General features: G+C 37.7%; 1 protein-coding gene across 2 annotated transcripts in view; it reads left to right on the top strand.

The window, feature by feature from the left end:
• Nucleotides 1-16,781, top strand: part of SPAG6 (sperm associated antigen 6) — a 66,243-nt gene that overhangs the window by 38,307 nt on the left and 11,155 nt on the right. For both annotated transcript variants that reach the window (XM_070601365.1, XM_070601366.1), the window contains exons 5-8: nucleotides 1,252-1,457; nucleotides 2,232-2,405; nucleotides 3,594-3,746; nucleotides 6,215-6,406. In XM_070601365.1, the coding sequence (XP_070457466.1) occupies nucleotides 1,252-1,457; nucleotides 2,232-2,405; nucleotides 3,594-3,746; nucleotides 6,215-6,406 (725 nt within the window). The remainder of the gene's footprint in view (nucleotides 1-1,251; nucleotides 1,458-2,231; nucleotides 2,406-3,593; nucleotides 3,747-6,214; nucleotides 6,407-16,781) is intronic.

The raw sequence follows: 16,781 nt of genomic DNA, 5'->3' as shown, positions 1-16,781 counted from the left end.
TTGCTAGTCAGTCTAGTGTTCAAATGTAGAAGTGTGTCATCTGCACCAGAGTTGAATGTCTGACACATAGTAACCTTCCATTGATACTTGTATAGTGAAAGAATGAATGAATTGTTTACACAATTTTGGGATTTCTAAGATAATTCTAATAATTTAAAGAAAACAAATATTGGACATTAACCTGTATTTCGAACATTATTTCCACTTAGAAAATGTGATATTACCAATCTTTTGAAAAATTAAATACCATATTTTCTTCAAAGACTTCAAGTGATATGCTGAATAGATATCTTAGTTTGGCTATTAAGACATAAGTTATCAAGTCACTACAAATCTGGGAAAATGGGAATATAATTTGAAAGGAAGAGATTTTAAAAATGGGTGTATGTGATTCAGTAAGAGAGTCTGTGAATACAATGAGAGTAGAATCTGTAACTAGGACATTTTATGCTTCTCAAAAGACATTTTTTACATCTATATTATATAGGTCTGTCTGACTGTCTCCCATTCTCTATAATTTAAAATGTATTATATTTATAGCTGTTTTTCTTGGACACACAACTAAATCAACATGTAAATTTAAAACATATTTGTGACATGTAAAATGGTTAAGATAAATTTATTCCTTTATCTAAACATTAACATTGATATATATTAAAATTTGTTCTTCAGTTGTAGATCTCGTGTTTGAAAATATTTTTATGTGCACAATGAAAATGCACCTTTTTATTTTGCACAAAGTTTTTAAAAATCTTTTAAAAGTGTAAGATTAAAGGAATTTAAAAATCAACATTATTGGCACAAGATTCATGTTAATGTTTACTCATGTAAATAGCACAAAATACTGCCTAATTAGTGTGGTTGGTAAATTTTTGGTACTTTAATTTTCTCTGTTATTGTAAACCATGCATAAAATGCTTGTCTATTGAGAAGTGCAGAATTGTCAGAGCTTAAACAGCTGACATCTGCTTACTCTCTTAAAAAAAAAAAAAAAGAATAACAAGCCATTTCAGCCTAATCTACCTCAAATGTGTTCATGTAAATGGAGGTCCATCTATTGACCTGTATTCTTTTCAGCTCAGGATTGGTCCACATGGTTTATGAAACCAGAAAGGCTGATTTGAAATGCAGATGTCGAGACAGTGAAGTACACCCTCCCCTTTTTTCTTTGCTGTATCTGTCAGGGTGAAAAATGGCTTGCACAAGGGTCAGTCACCCATACTCACTTAATTACTTTTCTTGGACCCACAGAACTGTCACAAGCTGTGGTGGATGCGGGAGCTGTTCCTCTTTTAGTACTCTGTATCCAGGAGCCAGAAGTTGCTTTGAAAAGGATTGCTGCTTCAGCCCTCAGTGATATTTCAAAGCATTCTCCAGAGTTAGCGCAGACCGTAGTGGATGCAGGGGCCATTGCTCATTTAGCCCAGATGATCCTGAACCCCGATGCTAAACTGAAGGTATTCAAAAATAAGCCTAAAAATAAACGGCCAGGCTGATAAGCTAAGAAAATAGAAATGGGTATGGAGTAATAGTATACATTTTAAAATAATGTAAATTATCATTGAAAACAGATATGAATATATTATGTTTTTGGTCTTTTAATATATGAAAATTAAGCTGTAAGGGTTATACAATAAAGACATAACTGGGAAAAATATGTGCAATGCTGAAAATCAGAAGTAGTATCAGTATTAACATTAATCATTAAAATAAGGAATCACATAATGATTAAATCTCAGGAATTGGAAGGGAGCTAAAGGTCTTCCAGCCCACCTCTATTATATGTGGATTTCTTAAGAAAATTACTGTGCTTATGATGATGCAGAACTAACACCTTATTTTTGGCATGATGCTGATAACATCTCAAAGAACTTTCCATTGCTTGGTTAACATTAAGAATTTAAAAACCTTATAGAATATAATTAAGAAACAGTATTCATTCAAAGGTCACATTCTTTGATCATGTGCAATAGATAGAGATTTAAATAGTCCACAGAGAACTAAGACATTTATTTTGGAAATTAGGGAATTTAAGAAATTGATTATTTCTGTATAAAACAGGGATGTGAATGTCTTGAGACTCAGAAATCTTAGGTTATGTTGGATATGTAATCGTTTTTTCCTTTTTATAAAGGAATTTGAATATGTCTAAAGCTGTTTGAATTACATCTGAACTCTGCAGTGGACTCCATGTAGTAATGTTTTGTTTTATTTTGGTTTTTGCTTAACAGCGTCAGATCCTCTCGGCTCTCAGTCAGATTGCAAAACATTCTGTGGATCTGGCAGAAATGGTGGTTGAAGCAGAGATTTTTCCAGTTGTTCTCACCTGTTTGAAGGACAAAGATGAATACGTGAAGAAAAATGCTTCTACTTTGATTAGGGAGATTGCAAAACATACACCTGAGGTAAAAGGAAAAAAAAGAAAGAAAAGAAAAGAAAAGCTTCAAAATACAATAATATGTAGTTAGTTTTAGTTTTTAAGTGAAACATCAACGTGTTTACAGGGCCTCAGTGACGTGGCACACGATCTGCTTACGTCAGGGCTGTCATCCTCAGCACTATGGGCGTTTGGGACTAGACAACTCTTCGTTGCGGGGGGCTGTCCTGGACACTGCTGGATGGATGCTTCGCAGCATCCCTGGCCTCTGCCCACTAGATGCCAGTAGCACCTCTCCCCCAAGTGTGACGATAAACACGTCTCCATATATTGCCAAATGTTTCCCAGGGCACAAAGTGCCCCCGGTTAAGAAACACAGGGTTATATCAATGGAGTTTGAGTCTGAAATCTCAGTTTTTGACCATTTTCTGCTTTCCATTTCTGGATTGTGGGGATTGTGGACCTTTGTCATCCTTGTCATTTTTGGTCAGTGGGAGTAGTGAGAGATAGTACACTTCCAGGTCGGGAGAGACCACCAGGCCCCCCAGCCTGGTGTAACCATGTAATAGCTGCTCTTACCTGGTGGTTCCCGCTCTGAGTTCTTAGATGCCAAAGGAGTAGAGCTGAAGCAAGCCTGGGTGGCTTCTGAAGATGTATCTTTTTCTGTGTATATTTTGACTAATCAATTTCATTTCACTAAACTTTAAAGTGTTCATTCCTTCTTTCATCTAACATCTTTATTTGGTTGAGATTTTTCAAGATTGAGGTGCAGTCAACTAGTAATCATTGCTAGCAAGTGGGGGATAATTACACTAGAATATTTCAAGTCTGACATTATCTTTCAACATTCAGTGGTTAAGCTGCTTCATACTCACGCACTGTAGTTGGGGCTTTCAGTAGTTAGCTAGTTATGAACTAGCCCTAGGCTTGGTGTGTAGGTGAGGAATTTTGACATCCATTGTAACAGGAATAAAAGTTGTGCCATCCATGCATGAAAAAACCATAGAGTGGAGCTCCTCACAGTGAGTATATCTGTACATTTGAAATGGCAGGATTATTATTCTTGTACATTTCTTTAATATAATTTCACTAGATGATATTTCAGATTTTACCGGATTTTTTATGTCCTAAATAAAAATATTTGGCAATCCTAAAGTAATATTTAAAGATCATCTTCTGCTCCGGTCACGAGTACCCGGCTCTCGTTTTCTCTTAGCTGTCGCAGTTGATCGTTAACGCGGGGGGAGTTGCGGCCGTGATCGACTGCATCGGGTCCTGCAAGGGAAACATAAGGCTGCCGGGCATCATGATGCTCGGCTATGTCGCGGCTCATTCTGAGAACCTGGCGATGGCGGTGATCATTTCCAAGGTTGGTTCTTGCTTCATCTCCTTCTAGTTATTGCAGTGAGATATTCTAAGATAGAGCCACAGATTAATACTCTCCCGCCGAGTATAAAATAGAATTGATGAGGGCGAGAGAATTACCGAAAGAATTTTTCAGCTTTCTTTCGAGGCTTATTAGTACATTTCCCAAACACTGCTTGAAGTAAGGTTTATTTTGAGGGAGGTTTAAAGTTTTACTCAGTGTTTAACATCAACAAATATCAATTCCTTTGAGTATTGCTATTATCTGTATTTAAATATTAAGCGTATTTGTGTCTTGAAGGACTGGCTGTGCATAGTTACCAACATGTAAAGCATACTTTGATTAAAAACAACCATTATAAACAACATGGCTGATCGTTGTTTTCATTGTTCTCAGAGATCCATACATTCTCCCCTTTCCTGTCATTTGGGTAGGAGACGAAAGTGGTGAGGACATCCCTTTTTATCCACTTCCTTTCCATCAGCTCTCAGGAACTGGTTTCTCCTCTTAGATGTAGCAGTTCACTGCACACGTCTCTGATGGATAGTGGTGTTTCTGTTTCCTTGCTCTAGGGACTTTGCCTTATCTCAATTTACAGCTCGGTATTAACCCACCATATAGTGTAGCCCTGGCACATAGTAGGTGCTCAAAAAATCTTTGTTGAATGAGTAAATATTGATCCCCTGAGGCATGCTTCCGCCCTGTGCCCACAGTATCTCCGGAGACCCTCCAGGGTGTGGGTGTCTTATCAGCATGGGAAACCTGCTGCTGTATGTTAAACAGAAGTGTGGATTTTTTCATCCCTTGCTAATCCTCAGCATAAAAGGAGCCTCAGATCTTTATTTTCTACCTATTCCGTGATAATTCTTTGCTTCTCCCCCTTTTTATCCCGTGCTTTTCCTTTTCTTCTGTTACCGAAGACTCTGATAGTGACTGGAGCAGGAGCGCTGCTTTCTGAAGGGTCACTGCAGGGATGGTGCTGGGATTGCCGATTCTCGGTTCTTCTGTGGATAGTCAGAATGCTTAATTTACGCGTAGGAGGAATGATGAAAGGAGAAGCCATTGCTCTTGCTTCCTGTATCTCTCCAAAGGAAGCAGGAGGGGCGCTCCTCTCCTTTGGTCCAGGGTTGCTGCTGGCCACTCCCACCTAGTTTGTCTTTCAGTTGATTGAAGATCAAGGGGGCAGCCGCAGTTTGAGGCAAACCACACAGTACAGTCTCATTCTTTCCTCTTCCTACAGTATACTGTAAGGACTAATAACAACACCTCACACTTCAGTAACACTTTAGAATCTTCAAAGCACACTCCTCTTCCCTATCTCATTTGCTCTCCTAACAACCGAGACCAGGAAGTCAGAGTTGGGGGAGGGGGTGGGGGGGCGCTGTCTTCTTTTCCTCCTGCTGCGTCCATCTTGATATGTCCCAGAAGTATGGACTTTCTGGAAAGTTGCTTCATTCTGAAGACAGGTTTGACCTTTCATATTGGCAGACACACAGTTTTAGTTGTAAGAAAGGACCCAGTGGAGAAATGTGCAGGTCTCTTCAGGAAGTCGGTCTTAACAACCAAATTTAAAGGTGCAGGAAGGCGGTCCATAGATCATTTGGCCTTGGCTATGGTAGCGTGACCACGTGGTATTTGCTCTTGTGGTACTAAATTTAAGGGGATAATTATTATCGTCTCAAATTAGTTGGAAAATTATGCCTATACAGAATCTGGAATTATAATTTGATTTATTTGGTTCTTCTTTGGATATATAAACTGTGATGTATTTGATGCCCTTTAGTTCATTCTGTTCTGGTTGTTTAGATAAAATTGAAGCCTAAAATGCAAAATGTAAGCACATGCTATCTGTGTAGCAAAAGCAATTGTTTCTACTTTGACATTCAGTCATATTAAAATGGGCAAAACTATTGCTTAAAAGTTGACCAAAATTAATGGAAATTTATTTACTATTTCAGGAAAGGTTTTCGTGAATATATTTAATCTGAAAGTTACTTAAATAGGATTCTTGCTCATATTATTCATTTGATTTTAGATCTATAGTGGTTATTTTGTTCTCAGGTCTATTATACTTGTGAAAAGGCAATTTTTTTTAAGGATTCTAAATTAACTTTTTAACAAAGGAAAAGAGAAGGTTTTAAAATCTAAGCACTTTTAATTTGTCACAGTGGAATCTGGTTTTGCATACATACTAGTCTGTGGCATCTGTTGTTTGGTTAAATGCCTCTCTATTTGGGGAGTAAACGCTGCAGAGATATTCTTAGTTTAGTTGGATTGTTACAGATAATTAAGGTAAATTAGTTCTAGTCATTTTATTGACTTGAAAAATGACAGGGTGTGATGTGCTCATTTATTGAACCGTTTAGGAAAAAAAGGATCAAGGCCCAAATGATTCCTTCTAATGTGAGAGACACGGAAGGCTTTAATCCTGCTCTAGATTCATGCGCTTGCTCTTTTGATCAACACGGCAGGGTGTGCCCCAGTTGTCGCTCTGCTTGTCAGAAGAACCAGAAGATCACATTAAAGCGGCTGCGGCGTGGGCCTTGGGACAGATCGGCAGACACACTCCCGAGCACGCCCGGGCCGTCGCCGTCACCAACACGTTGCCGGTCCTGCTTTCTCTGTACATGTCAACAGAGAGTTCTGAGGATCTTCAAGTAAAAGTAAGTGCTTGATTCTTAACTGTTTTACGAAGATTTGTTATATTTTGACTCTTTCTTAAAGATATGTAATTTAAAATGTTTTAATTTTCATTATGGACAATATTGCTTTTATTCTGAAATACAAGAAATACAAATTTATCAGAAGAATTGAGGTGAGTCTTGCCTAAAAATGGGTTACCCATGTCTCTAAAAGTCAAGGATGCATTTTAAAGAAAGTTCTCTGCAGGTGCACAGTTGTCTGTAAAATGAATGAATGCTTGTTGCATTCTACATTTCTGATGACTTTTCTTACGGAATAGGAATTGGAGAATAGTAGAATTTTGGAGCTGGAATTGGCTGGAGAGAACTTTAGTCGATTTTACATTAAAAAATTGAGTCCAGAAGAATTTAAGGTACTTTCCAAAGGTAATATAACTGATCAGAGGGTATTCCTAAAGTCATAATCAATCTTTTAATTGTTTGTCTTATATTTGTTCTTTAAAAGAAAAATGCCCATAACATTCACTAAATTAAATATCTTTAAATCATGCAATGTTTTAAAAAGCAAGCTTTCTGGAAAAAGTTTTACTAGCTACTCAAATAATTCACAAAACATGAACATAAAGTAGGATGGATTGTTTAACAATTCTAGAATTTCAGAGGGGGGAAAAATGTTTCCAAGCATACTCGCTATTAGGAAAACATGAAATTTTTTGAAAGCAGCTTTCAGAATTGACTTGGATAGAGAGAAGTGCACAGAAAGGACAATTATTCAAAATAAAATTAGCAACAGTAAGTTAAATTACGTTTAAATTTTAATTAAAACAATAAACTGGCAAATAGGAAACCCGTTTGCTGACACAACCTTTAGGCGGTATAATGCGGCCGCAAGTTCACTTGAACTGTGTGGCTGAGGGGCTCAACGTGATAGGCAACAGTGAATCATTTACTTGATTTATAAATTTTAGAAAAGTGAATTTCTGTTTATTTGGTTATGTTCACAGGTTATTTCTCTACAAATTCATTGAGGAAAGTTGATTTCTAAGATGAACATTTTTTCAATTTTTATAAGACTTTCTGGATCAAAGCGATGATTTAATAGATGTAGGGCTTCTCTTACATTTCTCCCATGTCAAGTGCATTCCTTGGCAAGGCTTGGCGGAGAAAGTAAGTCTGACAGTGTGCTAAGGTCTTCTCCTGTTTAACAGTTCTGTGATTGTTTGACTTTCTGGTGAGAAACCACCATTCTGTTTCCAGTTTTGAGTTGTTCAAGTACAGCTGATTTACATATATACAATTGTAACCTATATATGTAGTTCTCGTTTGGTCTCATATTTCTTTATCCCATTATTGTTCTCTTCCTCCCTCTTCCCACTTCCTCTTCTTTCCTCCTCACTCCCCCTCATTTCCCATCCTCCCCACCCTTACCTCTAGTGATCCAATGACTGTGGCCTCCTCTGCAGGGGCTCGCAGACATAAGCTGTGCCCGGGCTATAACAGTAATTATATTCAACTTCTAAGCTATCAATAGATAAATTATTAATATTTTAAAAATAGTCTCTATCACTTTCAGATTCCTGCACTTAACAACTTTTGTTTTCCTTTAAGTTTTGGAAATAAGGAAATACATGAGCTAGAGCATGAATAATTAATAGTGGAGTCAATAGTAATTATAGCTTGCAAATAGCCTCTTAGGTAGTACCGCATGCTTCTTATATACTACTAAGTTTATTTAACTTTTTTTTTTAAGATTTTATTTTTTTCCTTTTTCTCCCCAAAGCCCCCTGATACATAGTTGTATATTCTTCGTTGTGGGTCCTTCTAGTTGTGGCATGTGGGACGCTGCCTCAGTGTGGCTTGATGAGCAGTGCCATGTCCACGCCCAGGATTCGAACCAATGAAACACTGGGCCGCCTGCAGCGGAACGCGTGGACTTAACCACTCGGCCACGGGGCCAGCCCCTATTTAACTTGGTTGTTAATGAATTATTGTGATTTTATGTTGTATAAATATCACTGGAGTGAAATAAGTTTGAAAACTTCACTTTTTGAAGTAAGATAATTTTTATTGTGTTTTAGTTTAACAAAAGCAGTTTTCTTAACGCATTTAGGTTTGCTGATAGAAGTTAAGGTTCCCTCTGCCTATATTTGATACAAAATTTACTTTCAGGAAATACACTGGGTATTAAATTAAAAAGTGGGCTCTTTATCCATCATTATCCTGTCAGCAATCTTTCCAAGGCTCTAAGTCCATCCAGATCTTTTCTTATTGTAGGGACTGGATCATTATTTTTTTTTCTTCCCTCAGGTCTCTTGGATTCTATCAGTTGTTGTTTTAAACGCTCTAGGATGAGAGTCCAAGTCTGTTTGATTTGACACCATCTCAGTAGAGAAAAATATATCCAACAGCGTCAGCAATTGTCTAATGGTATTTCTCATTTGTTACTCTGTGGCAGCTCTCAGATTATAAGGCCATGTTGAAGTTCATTTTGTCCCAAAGGCATGTCAGTTCCTGTAACATTCTCTAATTGGTTCTGATCCAGGAGAACCAACGAGCAGCCCCTGGGAACTTCTCGCATGTTTTCACAGAGCCTTACTATCTACCTGCACCTATGTTATTTCAAATATCTTGTTAAAAACTGAAAAAAATATATCCTTTTTCTCTAATAAGTTTTGAAAATACTCAGGCAATTAATTGCATTTTCATTTGGTTTCATTTAGAGGCATCGTATCGAAATGTTCCATCTTAGTTTTGGCATTTGAATAAGTTCCTTCTAGTACCTTAGTTATAAAATTATTTCTAAGATAATTATTTGATTTAATTATTGTTTTCTTGTTGTCATGGGTTGTTCCCCTTCATTTTTTAGCAGCTTTATTGAAATATAATTTATATGCCATATGATTTACCCATTTAAAGTGTACCATTCAATGGTTTTTAGTATATTCATAGAACTGTGCAACCATCACCACAATCTAACTTTAGAATATTTTCATTCCTTCATTAGCAGTCACTCCATATTCTCCCTGCCTAGCCCCAGGCAACCATTAATTTACTTTCTGTCTTTGTGGATTTGCCCCTTCTGGACATTTCATTTAAATGGAACGATACAGTACACGTGGCCTTTGTGGCCTGACTTCTTTCGCTTAGCATAAGTTTCAAGGCTCATCCATTTTACAGCATATATCAATATGTTGTTTCTTTTTATTGTCAAATAAAATTCCTTGTATTGATATACCACATTTTGTTTATCCATTCACCAGCTGATGGACATTTGTGTTGTTTCTACTCTTTGGCTATTACGAATAATGCTGCTAAGAACATTATTGTACAAGTTTTTGTGTGGATGTATGTTTTCATTTCTCTGGGTATCTGGGTAGATACCCAGAAGGGAAATTGCTAGGTCATGTGATAACTCTTTAGCATTTTGAGGAACTGCTAAGCTGTTTCCAATATGAGCGCCATTCTATAGTCTCACCAGCAGTGCATGAGGTTTCCAATATGAGCGCCATTCTATAGTCTCACCAGCAGTGCATGAGGTTTCCAGTTCTTCCATTCTATAGTCTCACCAGCAGTGCATGAGGTTTCCAGTTCTTCCATTCTATAGTCTCACCAGCAGTGCATGAGGTTTCCAGTTCTTCCATTCTATAGTCTCACCAGCAGTGCATGAGGTTTCCAGTTCTTCCATTCTATAGTCTCACCAGCAGTGCATGAGGTTTCCAGTTCTTCCATTCTATAGTCTCACCAGCAGTGCATGAGGTTTCCAGTTCTTCCATTCTATAGTCTCACCAGCAGTGCATGAGGTTTCCAGTTTTTCCATTCTATAGTCTCACCAGCAGTGCATGAGGTTTCCAGTTCTTCCATTCTATAGTCTCACCAGCAGTGCATGAGGTTTCCAGTTCTTCCATTCTATAGTCTCACCAGCAGTGCATGAGGTTTCCAGTTCTTCCATTCTATAGTCTCACCAGCAGTGCATGAGGTTTCCAGTTCTTCCATTCTATAGTCTCACCAGCAGTGCATGAGGTTTCCAGTTCTTCCATTCTATAGTCTCACCAGCAGTGCATGAGGTTTCCAGTTCTTCCATTCTATAGTCTCACCAGCAGTGCATGAGGTTTCCAGTTCTTCCATTCTATAGTCTCACCAGCAGTGCATGAGGTTTCCAGTTTTTCCATTCTATAGTCTCACCAGCAGTGCATGAGGTTTCCAGTTTTTCCATTCTATAGTCTCACCAGCAGTGCATGAGGTTTCCAGTTTTTCCATTCTATAGTCTCACCAGCAGTGCATGAGGTTTCCAGTTCTTCCATTCTATAGTCTCACCAGCAGTGCATGAGGTTTCCAGTTCTTCCACATCCTTGCCAACACTGGTTATTATCTTTGTTTTTTATTATAGCCAGCCTAGTGGGTGTGAATTGAAATCCCATAGTAGTTTTGATTTGTATTTCTCTGATGGCTAATGATGTTGAAAATCTTTTCATGTGCTTATTAGCCATTCATATATCTTCTTTGGAGAAATATCTAATCAGACTCTTTGTCCACTTTAAAATTAGGCTATTTATTTTTTTATTACTGATTTATAAGTTTTCTTTATATGTTCTGGATACAAGTACTTATCAGACGTATGATTTAGAAGCATTTTTTCCCAATCTGTGAGTTGTCTTATTACTTTCTTGATGGTATTGTTTGCAGTGAAAAATTTTTAATTTTAATGCAATTTGATTTACGTATTTTTTCCTTTTGCTTGTGCTTTTGGAGTGATATCTAAGAAGACTTTGCCTAACCCGAAGTCATGAGGATGTATTCCTCTGTTCCCCCTTCATTTTAATAACTACAGTTATGTGCTACATAATGATGTTTCTGTCAACAACGGACTGCATATATGATAGTGGTCCCATTAAGATTATAATGGAGCTGAAAAATTCCTATTGCTGTCGTAATGTCATAGCACAACACATTGCTCACACGTTTGTGGTGATGCTGGTGTAAACAAACCTATGGTGCTACCAGTTGTATAAAAGCATAGCACATACAATTATGTGTAGTACACACTGGAGAGGAATGGGGCATTATGTGCTTACAAGCAAATATATGATGAAAAAAAGAAACATACTAGGCAAACCAGCATGGTCATATTTCTGAAAAGAGTGAGACCTCCTCAACAAGAGCCTCAGACAGGTCCTTCAGGAGGTGTTCCAGAAGAAGTCATGTTATTATAGGAGATGACAACCGCATGCGTGTTATTGCCTCTGAAGACCTTCCAGTGGGACAAGATGTGCAGGTAGAAGACAGTGGTATTGATGATCCTGACTCTTGTAGGCCTAGGCTAATGTGTGTGTTTGTGTCTTAGTTTTTAAGAAAAAAGTTTAAAAAGTAAAAAATAGGGGCCGACGCACTGGCGTAGTGGTTAAAAGTTCCTGCACTCTGCTTTGGCAGCCTGAGGTTTGCAGGTTCAGATCCTGGGTGCAGACCTACACACTGCTTATCAGGCCATGCTGTGGCAGCATCCCACATATAAAATAGGGGAAGAGTGCCACAGATGTTATCACAGGGCTGATCTTCCTCACCAAAATGAATAAATAAAATAAAAAATCTTAAAAGAAAAAGTAAAAAGATAAAAAATAGAAAATTTAAAAATAGAAAAAAGTTGGGGCCTGCCCAATGGCCCAGTAGTTAAGTTCGTGTGCTCCGCCTTGGCGGCCCGGGGTTTGCCAGTTTGGATCCCAGGTGCCAGCCTATGCACTGCTTGTCAAGCCATGCTGTGGCAGATGTCCCACAAAAAAAATAGAGGAAGATGGGCATGGATGTTAGCTCAGGGCCAGTCTTCCTCAAAAAAAAAAAAAAGAAAGAAATTTGTAGAATAAGGATATAAAATAAGAAAGAATTTTCGTACAGCTGTGCAATGTGTTTGTGTTTTAAGTTAAATGTTATTACAAAAGAATGAAAAACTTTTAAAAAATATAAAAGTTCATGAAGTAAAAAAAGTTACAGTAAGCTAAGGTTAATTTATTATTGAAGAAAGATAAAAAAGACAAAGATGCACTATAAATTTAGTCTCTCCTAAGTGTACCGTGTTGCTAAAGTCTACAGCAGTGTCCAGTAGTGCCCTCGGCCTTCGCGTTCACTCACCACTCACTCACTGACTCACTCAGAGCAAGTTCCAGTCCTGCGAGCGCCATTCATGGTCAGTGCCCTACGTAGGTGCACCATTTTTTATCTTCTCTACTGTATTCTTACTGTACCTTTTCTGTTTAGATATGTTTAGATACATAAATACTTAGCCCTGTGTTCCAGTTGCCTCCATTATTCGGTCCAGTCACACGCTGTGCAGGTTTGTAGCCTGGAAGCAATAGCTACCCCATATTGCCCAGGTGTGCGGTAGGCTATCCCATCTGGCTGTGTTGTTCGCACAATGACAAAATTGCCTAACAAAGCATTTCTCAGAACATATCCTCATCGATAAGCAATACCTGACTGCACAACTCTTCGGGCCAGAATGCTTTCAGAACCAAATTAACTTTTGAGTAATAAACACTTTTCATTTTAAGCAGTTTTCATTAAAGGTCATCTATTAAGGAAAGCAACATTGAATAATTTTTGTTATTTCTTTAATTTTCTGTGAAAAACAATTGGAGCGGTTTCAAGTGTTTGTATAGTATTGACAGTTATATTTTGTAAATTTTAGTATTATTCTTATGTGTGTTGTTAAGAGGGAGAAAATAGTGCTGCTAGTCACTCACTGTGGTTTTTACAACAACAGCAGTTTTGATCAGTGTGGACAGAGTCAGTTTTTAGAAATGACAGAAAAATGAATGAATGTAAAACTATAGATGCTATGCTAATTCATAGGAAAATCAGGCTCAAACTCAAGTTGCCCTAAACAAACAGCAGTAAACCTATGACCCCTTCTCTGACATCATCATGTATTTTGTATGTCTAAGGAGAAACACTAGCTACTAAATGCAGTGACAGTTAGCAAAATTCATAATCTGTTATTCATTAGTTCAAACTAAGATATTGATTTACTGAATTAAGTAAATAAAAGTTTGTTGACCCCATATAATTTCTGTACAATTCACAGTATGAAATTGTAGGAGCTATTTTATTTTGCTCACAGCCATAAATAACCAAAGATAAGGCATATTTTCTAAAGGCTAACAAATCTTAAACCCAACGTATAACATGATCTTGTATGTAGAAAATCCTAAGGAATCCACGTGTACACAAATACTAGAACTAGTAAGAGTTCAACAAAGTCACAGGATCTAGGGTCAATATGTAAAAACCAGTTGTATTCCATATGCTAGTAATAAGCAATTTAAATATGAAATTAAGACAATAGTTTCACTCACAATAGCATCAAAAAGAATAAAATACTTAGGAATAAGTTTAACAAAAGAAGTATAAGACTTGTACACTGAAAACTACAAAACAGTGCTGAAAAAATTTAAGGAAAATCTGACAAAATGGAGAGACATTCCATGTTCTTGGATTGGAAGACTCAATATTGTTAAGATGGCAGTACTTCCTAAGTGGATCTGTATAGTCAACACAATCTCTATCAAGATCCTAGCTGGCTTCCCACCCCCCAAATTGAGAAGCTGATCCTAAAATTCACATAGAGGGCCTGCCCCGTGGCTGAGTAGTTAAGTTGGTGCGCTCCGCTTCGGCGGCCCAGGCTTTCAGCAGTTCAAATCCTGGGCGCGGGCATGGCACCACTCATCAAGCCACGCTGAGGCGGTGTCCCACATGCCACAACTAGAAGGACCCACAACTAAAATATGCAGCTATGTACTGGGGGGCTTTGGGAGAAAAAGAAAAAATAAAATCTTTAAAATTCACATGGATATGCAAAGGACCCAGACTAGCCAAAACAATCTTGAAAAAGAAGGACTTACACTGCACAATTTCAAAACTTACTGCAAAGCTATAGTAATCCAGATAGTGTGGTATTTGCTTCCAGAAAGACATGCAGTACATGTCAATGTAATTGAGAATCTGAAATAGACCCTTTCATGGTCAACTGATTTTTCACAAAGGTGCAAAGGCTATTTAACGTGAAAAGGATAGAGCAAGTCTTTTCAACAAATGGAAGTGGGACAATTATTATATCCTCATACAAAAACATTAATTTGGATGCTTATTTCATACCATACAGCAGAATTAACTCAAAATGGATCATAGATCTAAATATAAGAGTTAAGACTATAAAACTCTTAGATAAAACATAGGAGTAAATCTTTGTAACCTTGGAGTAGGCATTGAGTTCTTAGATATGACACCTAAAGCACAAGTGATAAAACATTGATAAATAGGGTTTCATCGAAATTAAAAACTTGTATGCTTCAAAGGACACCATTAAGAAAATGAAAAGACAAGCCATAGACTTGGAAAAAACATTTGCAAAGCACACATTTGAGAAAGGACTTGTATTCAAAAATATATAAAGAACTGTTACAATTCAAAAATAAGACAAATAATCCAATCCACATTGGGCTAAAGCTTTAAATAGACATTTCACCAAATAAGATATATAAATGGCCAATCAGCACTTGAAAAGATGTTCAACATTATTAGTCATTAGGGAAATGCAAATTAAAACCATAATGAGATAGTACTTCACACCTACCAGAATGCCTATAATTACTATGATGGATAATAACAAGTGCTGACCATCATGTGGAGAATCTTGAATCTTTTTACATTATTATTGGGAGTGTAAATGTTGCAGTTATGTTGAAACACAGTTTGGTGGTTTCTCAAAATGTTAAACTTACCATGATCACCCAACAACTCCACTCCCAGGTATTGTCCCAAGAGAGATGAAAACATTTGTCTACGCAAAGACTTATATATGAATCTTCACAGCAGCATTATTCATAATAGCCAAAAGTGGAAACAACCCAAATGTCCATCGACTGGTGAATGGATAAACAAAATGTGGTAAATCCGTGTAATGGAATACTATTTGACAATACAAGGAGCAAAGTACTGATACATGCTATAACATGGATGAACCTCAAAAACGTATTTAGTGAGAGGGGCCAGACTCAAAAGTTCACATACTATATGATTCTACTTATATGAATTGTCCAGAAGAGTCAAGTTTATAGAGACAGAAAGTAGATTAGTAGTTGCCTGGGGCTGTTGGCGGGGAGTGGGGAGAGGCAATAGGGAGTGACTACAAATGGGCATGAAGTTTCTTTTGGGGATGATGAAAATGTTCTAAAATTAGATTGTGGTGATGGTAGCACAACTCTGTAAATTTACTAAAAATCCATTGAATTGTGCACTTAAGGTGAGTGAATTTATGGTATATAAATTGTATCTCGATAAAGTGGTTAAAAAGTCTTAAGTCCAGAGGGCCAGTCCTTGAGGCCGAGTGGTTAAGTTCGTGCGCTCTGCTTCGGCGGCCTGGGGTTTCACCGGTTCAGATCCTGGGCGCAGACATGGCACCACTCATCAGCCATGCTGAGGTGGAATTCCACACAGCACAGCCAGAGGCACTCACAGCTAGAATATATAACTGTGTACTGGGGGGCTTTGGGGAGAAGGAGAAAAAAAAGATTGGCAACAGATGTTAGCTCAGGTGCCAATGAAAAAAACTTAAGTCCAGAAATTGACAAGTAAACAAAATCTTAACTAATGTACTAATGTTTCCTTCATGCTGGATAATACCACTGATTATCAATCATGACGTACATTCCTATCTAGAAGTATACAGTGGTTGTAAACTGAGTGTATTTTTTGACTAAGGAGAGTAAAGTTCAGTGAATTTCTAGTGTCATTAGACTCCTTTCTGGAGTTCTTGATTAACAACTCAACAGTACATTGCCTACTTGGAACTTTTAGAATCAGAGTAAGGCTGTCTGCATGGTACAGTGAATGTGGTCTCCGCTACGCTGTTAGGAGACCTTGTCACCAACAGCAGTTAAGTTAGAGTTGGCCTGCTGAGGTCACCATGAGCCTAAGGTGGTTTACAAAGGTGTAAGTAGGTGTGCTGGGAATCAAGAGTTTAATTCCAACTTATGTTATATTACTTATGGGGGAAATGTTGGGCTGCATTTCTTACATTCCTTGTTTTATTTTATCTGGTTTATAAAGCAATGTTTGAGGACAAATATGTCAAGAGATAAGAGGTTATACAAGGCTGCTTAGCCTTGGTCTCTGGGAAACCATAAATTCAAGAGATCCTTTACAGATGGCACAAATGTGATGAAAGTTTTTACAGAATCCATTTACCAATTGTAAAATTCATGATGTGGAAATCAAAACCCTCCTTGACATTTCAAAGGCCTTGCTAAAGGTTCAGTAGCAAGATCCCAGAAGACTAGGTCGGCTAAGGCCTCAGAGAGAGAATAGGTGATCAGAGGACAGGCGGAAAGGATGCACCGAAGCACAAAGC

The sequence above is a fragment of the Equus przewalskii genome, chromosome 30 (genome assembly GCF_037783145.1).
Source record: "Equus przewalskii isolate Varuska chromosome 30, EquPr2, whole genome shotgun sequence".
In the NCBI taxonomy this organism is placed as follows: domain Eukaryota; kingdom Metazoa; phylum Chordata; class Mammalia; order Perissodactyla; family Equidae; genus Equus; species Equus przewalskii.
Note: the sequence above shows the minus strand (reverse complement) of the source record. Positions and strands in the feature narration are given on the sequence as shown.